At 45.4% G+C, this 13897-nt stretch overlaps 1 protein-coding gene across 1 annotated transcript in view; it reads right to left on the bottom strand.

Annotated features, from left to right (window-relative positions):
* Nucleotides 1-6551: 6551 nt before the first annotated feature.
* ADAMTS3 (ADAM metallopeptidase with thrombospondin type 1 motif 3) overlaps nucleotides 6552-13897 on the bottom strand; it is a 123600-nt gene continuing 116254 nt past the window's right edge. Inside the window, exon 22 of the mRNA XM_044428949.1 lies at nucleotides 6552-10244. Coding sequence (XP_044284884.1) covers nucleotides 9670-10244 — 575 coding nt within the window. The 3' untranslated portion in view covers nucleotides 6552-9669. The remainder of the gene's footprint in view (nucleotides 10245-13897) is intronic.

The following is a 13897-nucleotide window of genomic DNA, read 5'->3' as shown; positions in this document are numbered from 1 at the left end:
TGACAGGGAGACCGGTGCCACTGGCTCTTGGATCCCAGTGAGGCCGATCCAACCCCTTAGCAAAAGCGAGTGCATGCGGAACCAGGAATTGCAAATGGCAAATTTCGAAAAGAGCCACTCAGCCCTGCTGCCATTTTGACTTCTTGTTACAATTCTGAGAGCATTTCTCGTGTTGCTGTTCTTTTACTTTCTAATGAAAACTGATCGCTTGGGGCTTGAAGGAGACCCGATGGCTAAAACTTTAATGAAAGCTCTGAATGCCGCAACCCATCATCAGCTGCTTATTACAGCCCAAAACGAGTGCTGTGGCGGCAGTTCCTTGCACATGTTTTTCGTGACACTTTGCATTCCATATAACAGGAAAGAAATTGCTTCTGAAAAGGAATTCCATGGTGAAGGATAATTCAGAGAAATTCCTGAGGGGTGGGTTTAGATTTCTAGTCTTGCTCTTACTCTGAAGTGGTGAGGAGGAGTTTTAACTGTAGGTGCCTGGTCCATCCAAAGTACCCAGCTTTGTTATATTTATATCCTGCTTTTTCCTTATAACAAACTCAAAGCAGATTACATCACTCTCTTCTTCCTGCTCTCAATCTTATCTCCCCTGTGAGGGGGGCTGAGCTGAGAGTCTGGGACTGGCCCAGGGTCACCCACCTGGCTCCATGCCTGAGCAGGGCCTCGAACCCCAGCTCACCCGAGTTCCATGCTCTTAACCACTACACTGCTCGCTCTCGCTCTCTCTGCTTCAGATTTAAGGATAATTAGGAAGGAACAAAGCTTTTTGAGTCCAAGAAGATAGTTTTCTAAATGCAGTTATGAAAAAGGAAGTGGATTATTCATGAGCAAGCCAAAGGCATCCTGCATGCCCTTTCTTTGGGGCCATATTGCTTCACAAAATATTCAAAGGAGGCGCCATCAGCATACAAAGGTACCTGGATGAATGGCGCATCAATTCTTCCCTGCAAGCTTAGAACAAAAGACAGTGCCTCGTGCCATGGACCTTATAACATCCTTCTCTCTTGCTAATCCAACGTCTTCCACATAAGCCCCCACTTCCCTTTCTGGGAGCAACTTTTTCAGAGAGGTGAACAGCTTTCCTCTCACTGCAGAGGCAAGCCTTACCTAGGGCTGGGGTGAAACTCACTGAAACCCATCCCTCTAGCACCTGCAACCTTCTCATGCTTGGCCTGATCCTGAAAAGTGAGCCAAGCCAAGAGGGAGTCTGCAAACACTCATGGAACACTCATTTCCAGGCTGCTGTATGTGGCAAGGAAAGGGATGCTGCTTGGGCTGTGGTCGCATGAGGCTGCGTCCATCCCCATGTGAGAAATATGGCCAGGGTGGAAAGCCATTGCATTACATAGAGACATAAAAACCTAGAAGCAGAGTGCATCAGAAGGGGTCTCCCAGGCCATCTAGTCTGACCCCCAGCTGCAGCTGGCTCTGCTCATGACAAGCCTACCATGTGCATGTCCAGCCTATCCTTGAACACCCTCACCGATGGGGCCTCAACCACCTCCCGTGGAAGCCCATTCCACACCCTAGTTGCACCTTGCTTCCCTGAGTTTTGCTCCATTGGAGCACGTCCTGCCCTCCTCTGCAGGGGAGAACAGGTCTCTACCCACCTCTGTGTGACACCCCCTCACATACCTGCATGTCACCAAAAGATCCCCTCCGAGTCGCCTCTTCCCCAGGCTGAAGAGACCCAGTTCCCTCAGTCTCGCCTCATACGGCATCCCCTGAAACCCGGCCACCGACCCTGTGGCCCTGTGTTGTGAGTATCTGGTATTGCAAACCAGGCAAGTTCAGCTATTAAGCAAACTGCAATTAATTTCTAGTACATTCCTAGTCTGGAACAAGTGGGTTTAAATGTGGGTTTTTAACTGGGCAAATATTAATAGCAGGAGTTGTGATACCAAAGACAGTCTTCCCAAAACTTGCAATTTGATGGCCGAGCAGCACAGCAGGTGTGCCCAATTAGATTCTAATTAGTTTCACGTCTGATTTTAACTGCATGCAACCAAGACGACAGATGGCCTTAGCAAGTTATTTTTCTTTTCTAGTTGAGGCTTTTGTTGATAAATCAACATAAATGATTGCCGGCCAAACACCAACCAGGCAGCCAAACGACGAGGCAATGCAGTTGCCGTCTCGTCTGCGATTCATTGTGACAGGCCTGCTGTAGGGTCCTGACGGTGATCTCTGGTTCGGGAATGAGTCCTTTCTTATCAGGATGAAATTACCTCCACTGTTTCTGCCTTGTTCCACTGGACTGGGCTTGAGGCCTGGTGTGCAAAGGAAGATGTCTGACCATTTGCGCAATTTGGTCCTGATCCAGGCAGAGCTGAAACAACGGCGTGCAAAATGCAGCATGAGGTCGTGGCTGAATTCACATGTTGCACCAAGCAATCGTGGATTTCACCATCATGCGCTTGTTGTGTTGTCCAGACCCAGTTGTGGCTTGTTTTGAGCCATGGCAAGATACAATGGTCTGTTGTATGGTTTCCACTTGTGACATCTGGGGCTGGGAGCTGCATTTTTCTCTTTGTAGTGAAGAAACACCATAAAGTCCCATGGAAAGAGCAACAAGTGGAAGGGGCCACTCTAGGAATCCAATCTCTACTACCCATGGCTTCCTAGTGACATATATATCATCACTTGCTTTGTTCCTATTGACTGAGTTTGCCCTCTGAAATGGTAAAAATCCATACAATGCACCAAGGGAGATGGGGAGAATTGCAGCAGAAGAGTTTATTTTAATGTTAAAACCAAAAACCTCTGGGGGCTGGATTGGCTAGGAAGAGATGGAGGTACAATCATTAGGGGGAAGAGGGAGACCCCACCTCAAAGCCTCACTGAACCAGTCAAGAAGAGTCAGCTGATTGGAGGGTGCCCAATGTCCAATATTGAAGTAAGACTCTGGTGTGCCCACAACTGGAGCACTGCATCCCGTTCTGAGCTCCACATTATAGGAGAGACATAGCTAGATTAGAACCAGTTCAGCGCAGGGTCACAAGAAGGGTAGCTGGGTGGGGAGGGGTGGCATCTGAGGAGAGATTGAGGAAACTGGGCCTTGGAGTCCTGGATCCCATCCAGGATCAGGCAGCAAAATACTTAGGGACAGCCCTTCCTTTCTTGAACACTATTTTATGTTCTATTGTATTTCAATGTATTTTATTGTGTTGTAAGCCGCCCCGAGGCTTTGGCAAGGGGCGGCATAGAAATGTTATAATAATAATAATAATAATAATAATAATAATAATAATAATAATAGCCCCAGAACTCATCTTGAAACCAGGGGGTGTTCAGTGGAGAGGGATAAACAAAGAAAGTGGTGACCATAGAAAGGGGTCAGGATAAAGCAAATCGCATCTCCCTTCTACCCTATTGGTAGACCTTGGGAAGCGCCAGTCCCTCTGTCATGGGCTCTCTCAGCTGGGAAGATTGCTTTATAAATGGCGTCCATGCATGAAGTTTTCCATTCAGGCACAAAAGAAGCTCCAATCTGTGTGCACTGATCTAAAGGGTCTGTGTCAGCCCCAAAACTTTATCCCTTTGGAGCCGGTCGTGAGTGCGGTTACACTCTTTCCATCTGAAATAAAATTGGTTAGCAAGATTGGCTCTGGGAGCTGCAGAGGACTTCGTGCTGCGTTGAAGGAAATATTCAATCATGAGCATTGAAGATGAGCCAGGGCACTTCCACTATGGTGGAATGAGTCTACAGGAGTCTCTTGCTAGGTATTCCTGTACAGCCAACAGTGTCAGTGCTGTCCATGTCCAATGGAAGAAAGATGCACTTGGAAGGAAGGCAAACCAACCTGAAGAAGCATCCCCCTTCCCCTTCCCCAGCCCCATACACACACTCTGTCCCCGAAAACTACAATCTTACTGCTTATGTGAGCCAAAGGCAGAATGAGACAGTGAGAGATACAGAAGGCTTTGATTTCCCAGACGTTCCAAGGAGTTCCAAGTAGATCCTGTGCATCTCTTTGGTGCTTTGATTTCTAGCTCAGGGCATTCTTTTGAGGTTCCAAAGATTTCATCCAAAGGCAGTACGGTCTTCATAGAGCAGTTGCATTCATCGGGTAGCCTGGCATATCCTTGCTGTGCACTTTGCTCTCTTCTCACCCTATTCCCGTGCTTACTACAAATTCTGCAAGGCAAACAGCGGGCAAGTTGCAGCAAACATAGCATTTATTTAAGACAGATATCCTGCCTCTTAATCCCAGATTCAGCTGGTCCAGTGCTTTTTTTGTCACAGAACGCACAGGAATGGAGTTCCGGCACCTTTTTTCAACAGATTTTCCAAGTTTTTTAAATGCAACTTTTGAAAATTTGATGTTTGGTCCCCGTGGATTTGAATTGCCCCGTCGAGCATAGCAGGTCAGCGGCAAAATCATTGAAACGGTGCATGTGGGCTGCTTGTGTGTCAAGTCCGCTGCATGCGCACTTCGTCCGCGCTGGTTGTGATGGCGCGGTTCGGCTTGTGCTTGGTTGTGTGATCGCACGCTGAGCACTTACTGCAGGTGGTGACCATTATGTTTCGTTACACAACTGACGTGTGTGGGTGTGTGTACAGTGATTGACTATGTGTGAAAGGTAAATAATTTCATGAGTTCCGGCACCATTTTTCTTACAAAAAAGCACTGAGCTGGTCGAAGCAAGACCGTGGCATCCTGAAAACCATTCAAATGTGAGCAAGTTCCACAAAGTGGCAGCTGCCAAGAAGCTGTGATGACTATCTGTCCACTGCCTGAATCCAGAAAGTAGGAACACGAAAGCTGAGCAGACACATTGGGGTGCACAGTGGAAGAGGATTCCTACCATGTACCTCCAGTGGGAGCAATGCGCTGTATAGGTAGTGAGAGGCACTTGTGTGCCATTTTAAGTGGGAGACAGTGATGTGGGGAAGAAATGGTGGATGCAGATGTGGGGGGAAAGTATAATAAAAATGGTACCTTAGTAAGCAGGGGGTTTAGCTGGAGACACCAAGGAACATGTGTTTCTGGGAGGATACTAGCTATTGCTGCAATAAGGAATACAAAAGTGCTTTCTTTCTTTTGACTTCCAACCTAAATTGCTAACCTGAAATATTAATATTGTAACTGCAGGATTGCTACTAAAAAAACATGTATTTTTAAATGCTCTTGGGAATTTCTGAATGGTATCACTATGCTGGAGGCATCAAGTCAAGACATTTAGTGTGTGCAATCTGCATTCACATGTAAAAGAGATTTTGCATGCATGCTAGAAGGTGAATTTCTCTACTGTCTCATGGGGTGGAGAAGTCTCCCAACAGCCCTGCCTTCATAGCTATACCTTGAGCTAGCATGTCAACTCACCTTTGCTAAGCTGGAAAGGCATGGGACTGCAGTTGGATGGGTGACCACATGTGGAAACAGAGCTGGGGGCTGGACTTACTTGGCCCTTCCAACTCTGCTTTTATCCTATCCTAGCAAGTGGCAGCTATGATCTTCCTGCCTTCCTTCCTTCCTTTCTTTCTTGGTTAATCTAAAATTGTTTCTTTAATTGCAATTTATGGTACTTCAGTAACTGCGCTGTTCCACACTTTCTGATGGAATAGTTTTGTTGAACAGGACAAAATGAATCATTGGTGTGTGGTTTCTTTTAATTGCACATTTTACACTTTGGTAGACTCCTTAAAATTCTACAGATGTTTACAATAAAAATACAGCACTGTTAAAATATTTAAACCTCTACAGCAGTTTCATTAGCTTTATTGTTCTGCCTGATACATACAATAAGAATTCTTGGGCAAGAACACACAAATTTGAAGTTAAGGGGCAAGTCCACAATCCTGAACAAGATGCGGCCATTTATACCCTATTATGGCAAAGGGGAATTGAGCTGCCTAATTACACACTGCAGAAAAAGTCTGCAGGGCAGTAATGACTCCTTCTCCTGGTGGGTTTTGAACTCAGAACCTGACAGTCCAACATCCCTATTGCACTAAAAGTACACAATTCGAGGCATTAAAATTTATACATTAGATTTGCACACACATGAAAAACACAGAGCCACAGTGCTAAAAGGTCTTATATGGAAGTGAGAGCTTGCTTACATGGTACGACCATCAAATGAGAGGTACTCACATACAAGATAGATTTTGAGGGGGGATTCTGATGCTTCCCTGAAAGCACAGGCAGAAAAAGCTAGAGGGGATTGGAAGGAAATACAGAAAACAGGAGCCCCTGGCCACTTTTCTGCCTCCCTTTCTAGCTATCATGTCTCCCTGTCGAATTCACTGCTTAAAGAGAGAAGCAAGCGAAGAAAAATAATGGGTGGAGAAAGGTGGATCAAGCTGCTTCTCTCCTGGGTGATTTCCTGGGGCTCCAATCCTTTGTGGGCACGTAATCAGTGGAGTGTAGCATGGAGCCAGATCCATGCCTGCACAGAAATAGGCTTAGACTGCAGTTGCACTGTAATTCTCTGCATTACATTTAATCTCTTGGATTCCCACTGGAGAAGCTAAGCCATTAATTTAGTGTAAATATGCGGTATATACAAAACTAGCATAGAAAACAACGCCACCAAACGTTTAATAAATAGCTTTAATTTCCATTCCTATGTACATGTACTTTACAGCAAAACCCAGAAGGGAAAGAAAGCACCTGCCCAAGGCAACAGTTGTACATGTTCAATAGTGACCAAAATCGTGAGCAATTTATCTTTGTTCGATGCGTGTTGTCAGGACACATGTATTTCTTTCTCACCTTGAGGTCAATGAAAATGTGAGCTCCTGCTTCTGAGAAATGTCACATCTCTGACTTATTTTTTGTTCCTGTGTTAGATTGGAGAGGTTCTTTGGCTCGACAAATGACAAACAGAGCGTTTAGCAGAAATAATACTAGCAAGAAGGAAAAGGTTGCATTCAAAGGTTGCCATTCTTTGTAGACACCTAGAAACTTCTCATGCACAAGCACCACTGAAAAGAAAGGGAGCCGCACTACATTTCTTCTGCAAATCCAGTTCGTTAGGCGAACATCTCTTGCTGCTTTCTCCTCAGCCAGAGCAACATACTTCCTCGCCAGGCAATTGAGAGTGACTCCACCAGTTTTGTACCAAGATCTTTCCCAACCCTGCTCTAGAGACGTCAAGGTCTGAGCCTGGGACCTGGCACATGCAGAACTCCTTTATTTCTTGAGCTCGATATCCCGTAGTTCATTTGTGGACTTCAGACCCACACATATAAGTGTCCCAAGACCACCCTCCCCTGTACTGAGTCCTGCTTAGCTTCAGCAAAATTGCTGTGCCCTATGCCTTCACACCATGACCCACAACCGTGTGTTGCTTTGGCAACTCAGGCCCGCTTCGTTTTGCACAGCTGATGTTCCCTGAATTTTACACCATTCCCATTTCCTTATGGATGCACCCATGTTTCCCTTCCTCATCGTTTGCCCTGTTTTCCCCTCCTTGGGCATTCCCTGCAGCCCTGTTGGGTTGGGCCTTCCCGGTGTAGGACTCTTCTGTGCGGAAGGAGGCATAACGCAATGTGGGACAGTCCAGCGATGGCGTCACTCTGGAACCACCGGGCTGGCACTGTTCCGATGCCATGCTGGTTGCTTCTGCTCGCCTTAGACTTCCACGCACCCCTGAGGATGAAGTGCTGTGCTGATGCCATGGGCTTTGTGCACAACCTGTAGGCAACTGGCCCTGCGGACTTCAGCTGGTGCAGGCAAAAAGGAAGGCAATACCAGCTGAGGCCATGGTAGATCCCCACTAGAATCTGCGTTGCTGGTTTGGATGTTTCCTTCTCCTACCTGAGGCACAGAGAATCAGTGTTTATGCACCAGTGAGTACATTTCAGCTTCGCAGTGTAAGTTGCCCCAAGAGATGGAAACCAACCTCTCCCAAAACACAGACACGTTGTCCATATCTTGGGGCTCCATGCGCAAGCTCTGCATCACAGGGTGGAGACCGATCCCAACCCAGCAAGCATGGCTTATGAGGACAGACCAAATGGGAGATCAACCTACCCCTCTGAGGCTACTTGCTGGGATGCAAAAGGCTATGTGAAGACATTCCTCATCACCACTGAAGAAGAGTTAGACATTTCAGGGCTTCCGGGGAACCGCATCCTTCTTGCCCATCGCTGAGCAACCTGGCCATGAAATTCTACTCAAGAATAGGGATGGAGGAAGCGTGTGTTCAGTTCTCATTTTAATGTGACCTTACCTAATTGTGCACATTCAAACAAAGACTAGATTACCCTTCAAAATGGGCACTTTTCTGAATTTTGCAATGGAGTTCTCCGATTCAAACATGCCTGCCAAAGTGCATAGAGTAGGGGAAATAATCTTTGCAATGCAGTTTAATAGGAGCATTGCTTGCAGCTTGTGTATACTAGGCAAAAATGCATGTATTAGGGGAATGTGCACCAAAAGGTGTTTATGGATTTCTAGGCAAATTTAAAAAGAAATTCTCCAAATTTGAGATGAACCCAACTTAAGAATGAGTGTGTTCCCAAAGGAACAAAAGGGAGGATTGAAAAAAGGAGAATTAAAGAGAAACTGAAACAGTTTTTCCATTCCTACTCAAAAGTGCTTCTGAGGCAGGATCCAAACAGTTCTCATGGATGCCACAGCCACTTGACCATGTGTATGTGGAAACACTTGGTCGTGTGAATCGGGCACTTTGGATCCCAGCCAATGAGCATGTTCATGGAATGTAAACAAGGCAGAAAGGAACAGCAGGAACCAAAATGTACAGTCCATAAACAAGTGGAAGAATCTTAGCATTCTGAGAAATAATGCTCTTCACTCTTGTTCTCTTCTTCCTTTTCTCTCTCTCTCTCAATAATATACACTATAGACATGTACAGTTGTCAGATAAATCTACAATAGATCAAAATGGGTTCAGATTTCTACGAATCCAACTTGTAGATTCCACAGTAGACTGGCTTTGGTTTTTCGTTTTATGAATTGCTTGGATTTTGTGGACTGATTTTTGACCTACGGGGAGAGACTTGTGCAAAATGAGCACATGAGTAAGTGCGGATCTATGGACACAACATTCTCCCTAGCCCGCCTGCCCCTGATCCTGTCCATGAATGGATGGCAGACCAGGAGATGCCTGACAATGAGCACAGATTTAACAAGATCTGCACATCCCAAGTAAGTACACAACAGCTGCAGTTTTGAATCATAATATATCACTTTATAGAGATAAATTAGCAATGCAATTCGTATGGACTTGTTGGTCCACAGTAAAAAATATTCTGTAGAAGTGTAAACTTTGGGGCTTCTGCTTAGCAGACTTTGCCCACCCCAAACCAAATTTCAGTTCCTTCCTTCCTTTTTTAAAATAAGATGTTAGAAAGAGTGGGAGATGGCAGCTGATGGAGAAAATTGATTCCCGGACAGCAGAAAACAGCCAATCTGCTCAGATATTTGCTTTGTTTGTTCATGTGACTTTGAAGATGCTTTTTGAAGCATTCAGGGTCACCAGATATCGGGTGAAGTTGAGTGGGGGAAGAAGAGGAGAAGGCTGGATGTAACTAGAAAGTGAACCTGCACTTTTTCCTTTACGTTAGCTGTTGATGTATTGAGAGTCTAGGTTTTAGAGATTTTGCATGCACCATGGTGTCTGGAACAAGGAAGAGGCCATTTCTCCACTTTCATGAATCCCCTCCCCTTTGGTTTACTCTGAGTTTCATCTCTCCACAGTGGAAGGTCTTGAAGTTTGCCTCCTGTCCTCTTGCTTCTCATTTTTCTGTGAGGCTCCATGCCGAGAATGCACACCAGAAGAACTGTCATTACTTCCCGTGGCTGGATCAGTATCAAACAAGGCTGAAGAGTTGTGGGAAAGGAGATGCCCACTTTTAGTCAGTTGCTGATATGGCATTGCAACTGGCCCAGAAGTCTTGTTTCTTGCTTGGTTCCGAACTCTCCTTTGGGATGGTACAGCCACCCTGGCCTGGCTGTAGGAATGAGGAATAAGTGCATGGGCGTCTTCCTCCACCAAAGACATCCTCTCCAAAGAACCGTGTCTCTCAGGATGAAGAGGGCCTAAAGCGGTGGGAGCAGCAACAGTCTTGGATAGGTCAAAGGGGTTGGCCAACATGTCCTCTTCCGTTTCTGCAGCTTCACTAAGGAAAGAAGGCGGGAGAAGGCTGCTGCGTTTGCTGCATGATTCACAACACAACTTTTTGTATCCTGGGATGGAGCAGTACCGGGCAAGCACCTCCATCTGGCAGAAGATAGATTTGTCTCCTAGGCATGGCTCATCTGGAAGACAAAACCCAACAGTTACGCTGAGAAACATGGCATCCTGCAAAAGGAGCTTGATCATGTAAGGATCACTTGTGGGGCAGTAGGAAAGAATTAGAGCCAAACTCTGAAGATGTGTTTAAGTGACTAACTTATGGGCAGGATCCAAAGCTGGCACAGACCCATGGAAATCAATGGGGTTTGTCAGACTGTCAATCTCATTGATTTCAACCGTTCTGTACAAAGCATGGCCAAGTCTGGAACGAACCCTCAAAATAGTTCAAGCACAATCATTCTAACCATGCTATTGCTCAACCGACCACATCACTTGAATCCTGCTAGCAAGCATTTATTTCTCCTTTCTCCTGCAGATCCATCAGGATAATTTCTGCTACCATGGGAACTATATGAAGCTATGATTATGCGTGTTTTTATGTGTTCGAAAATAAATCCAAAAATATTACCTCCCAGGATGAGGCACATTCCCCCATTCTGTGCCACCTAACTTCTCCAAAGCATTTTTCAACATTATCTAGCAATGGAAAAGCTCACCTGTAGCCTCTTCAGAATGGGCTTATTTTGAATTAGGCTGAAATAAAATGGTTTCAACTTCAGCCTAGAGTTGCTTTGCATTTCCAAAGGGCACAAGTCCACATGCGACTTGTGAGTACTTCTTCCCCTTTCAAACTTTCTTGGCTGCAGTGTTGATGGAAGGTCATGAGTTCTGGAACACCAAGGGGCTGACAAGTTCATACTCCTTGGTGTCTGGGATGCTGTAAGCGAGATTCCCTGGCCTGATGGAGTGCTAATGAATCACCCCGCTCCAACCCACTGAGATTCTACCCCACTGCCAGATAAACCTGATTGGGAAAAGGAAGACACGGAGAGCAATGAGTCCTGGGAAACACGGTGCAGCATGACCATTATGAGCTAGGCCCAAATGGTGCAGGAGTTTGGTTTCCATTTGCAATGAGCTTTGGGGATTTGGACACAAAAATGTCCAGAAAACTGCCTACAGTCTGTTTTCTGAAAATGGGATGAGCAGTGAGCAATCGCCTGCCCGGAACAATCATATGCCTTAGAAAATTACATGTCAGCAGCAAGTGGAAGTTGAGAAAGGTCAGGAAGCGTTTCTGTCTTGGTTGCCATCGGCAGTTCTTTTAGATCACCATTGCTCCGTTCTACCCTTGACTCTGTGTGTGTGTGTGTGTGTGTGTGTGTGTGTGTGTGTGTGTGTGTGTGTGTAATTCAGGTACTATAAATGAATGAAATGGATTGACTCCATAAAGAAAACCACAACCTCAGATTTAGAAAAGCAGAGCAGGACTGCCATGGATGAAACATTTTGGCCAGGCTTTTATTCATAGTGTTGCCGTGAGTCAGAGCTGACTGGACAGCGCGCGACAACAACAGTTGAGGGCAAAAATGGTTGACATATCTGATGAAAGTTGAATTGGAGGTTCAATTTTTTAACCATCCCATTTGAATGCACCTTGGGGTGGTTGCTGATGAGCTGAGGAGTTATTTCAAGGTTGGGTTTTACACTGCTCTCAAAGGACAGTCCTTCACACCTTTTGAGGCTGTGCTTGGCCGTTGGTCTCCTTCGCTGCTAGGGCAGGTTCCTCTTACATTCTCGTTGAAGCGTGTAGCATACTTTGGATCCTCGCTAATTTATCCCCAGTGTAAGCTCTTAGTGGTCTTGATCCAGAGTGGGGCGGCTGTTCATAGATGGAGACAACTAAACCTTGCCACCTTTCACTTTCACCCCTTTCATTGTGGCTAAAAATGAAGGGTGGGGGAAGCCCTCTGATGGCATGAAAATGGCCATGCTGGGCGCCACATGTTTACACAGAAGTAAAAAGAAGATGTACTCTGTGTATGTGTAGATCAGTATTCCCTTCTCTAGAAAGTGTCAGTCACCCTCCTTTCTCAAATAAATGATTTATTTCATGCAGATGTTCTAATGGGGATATTTTATCATGCCACTATTCACTGGAAAGCAGCAGAATGCCTCTCTGTAAATAAGTCTTTCAAAATTTGGCTTCCAGGCTTTTTAACATCTGATGAGATTGTCTTAATGACACCATTATCTACTGTTTTATTGATTGCTTTGTCTTACAGTGGCTTCATGATTTTACTGTTTTTATTGCATTTCTGGATTGCTCTGAAAATATACTGGCATGTCCATCCATCCAAGAAGCAAAGAGAAAATAATACAGACAGAAATCACAAGGAAGTGAAAGCTCCATTATTAATCAACCATCTTTTTAATGACTGATTTTTAAAACAAACCCTTCTTCAAAATAAAGGGGGGGGGGTCTAAATATAGCCCATGGAGTGGGGGTGTACCAAATTTGCACACACCTGGTGCAACATTTGTGGAACTCATCACTGCACTGGTCTGTGGGTTGTGCGAAGAGGATTTAGACAAATTGGTGATCTAGTTAAAAAAAATAGCTGTTACATGCCTAAAGCCACCCACCCCAATTTTATGGAATAGCTGTGTATTCCGACACCAGTCAACAAAGAGAATCCATCCCTACATGGTAATTAGTTTTGCAACATATCTGACTGCTAGTTCTGCTCTGCCTTTCTCTTTCCATTTCAAACGGTTTTGAGCACTGTCATTTAGCAGTGCTCAAAAAGCATCTGTTAGCGCCATATCTTTAATAGCCTGCAAGTGATCTTGGAGGAGAGAGTTCCCCCTCTTTTGTGAGATGCCTCAGCAAATGGAAGGGCAGACCAAAGATGAGATGGACTGAGTCCATCAAAGAAGCCACAGCCTTGAACTTGGAAGAGCCAAATGGAGCTGCCGTGGACAGGATCGCTTGGTGGGCTTTTCTGCTCACGGGGTCACCATAGGTGGAAGACAACCTGACAGCACGTAACACACAAGCAGTGCAAATTACTGTGTTTCATAGCGTGCGCAAAAGAGAAGGATGATTTCCTCCACGCAGCCATCCCCGTTGTCACAGGACACGAAGCAGAAGTGGTTTTGGAAGTTCTGTGGAACTTTGTGACCACAACAAAGCCAAACCAAATCCTAAGAGGGTTGCAAGTAAAGAGTGGAAACTCAACAACTCGCCTTCAAAACTATGAGTTCGAGCCCTCAGCACTTCTGCAAGCCCAAGTGCAAAATTTCACCTTCCATTTCAGCTTTGCTTTGAAGGTTGGAGGATACGGGGTAGTAAACAAATTTACCGTATTTTTTGCTCTATAAGACACACTCTTTCCCCCCTCAAAAGTAAGGGGAAATGTCTGTGTGTCTTACAGAGTGAATATGTGTGTGCAGTAAGCCTGTCAGATGTGCAGCCCATGGGCAAGTGATGGGGAATGTGCCTGTGATTATGTGCCCACTTGATTCAGAATATTTTTTTTCTTGTTTTTCTCCTCTAAAAACTAGGCGCGTCTTATGGTCAGGCACGTCTTGTAGAGCGAAAAATACAGTACTTCCCCTGGAGGGGAGATGCTCCCAATCACACTCTCGGAGCTTGATGTTGAATTGATTCTTCACTATTTCACACAAGAAAGTACAAGTTTAAGGGGACTTCTGGCCTGGCAGAGGATGACACATTATTTCCAGTAGCCATAGCTTTCTTGTCTGATAATCAGGCATGATTATCCAATTAGTCCAACAATATTGGGATGGCCACAGGTCACTGGACCAGTAA

This window comes from Varanus komodoensis, unplaced genomic scaffold, assembly GCF_004798865.1.
Source record: "Varanus komodoensis strain SLA01 unplaced genomic scaffold, ASM479886v1 scaffold2, whole genome shotgun sequence".
NCBI lineage: Eukaryota > Metazoa > Chordata > Lepidosauria > Squamata > Varanidae > Varanus > Varanus komodoensis.
The sequence above is the reverse complement of the archived record's forward strand: the minus strand, read 5'-3'. Positions and strand labels throughout refer to the sequence as shown.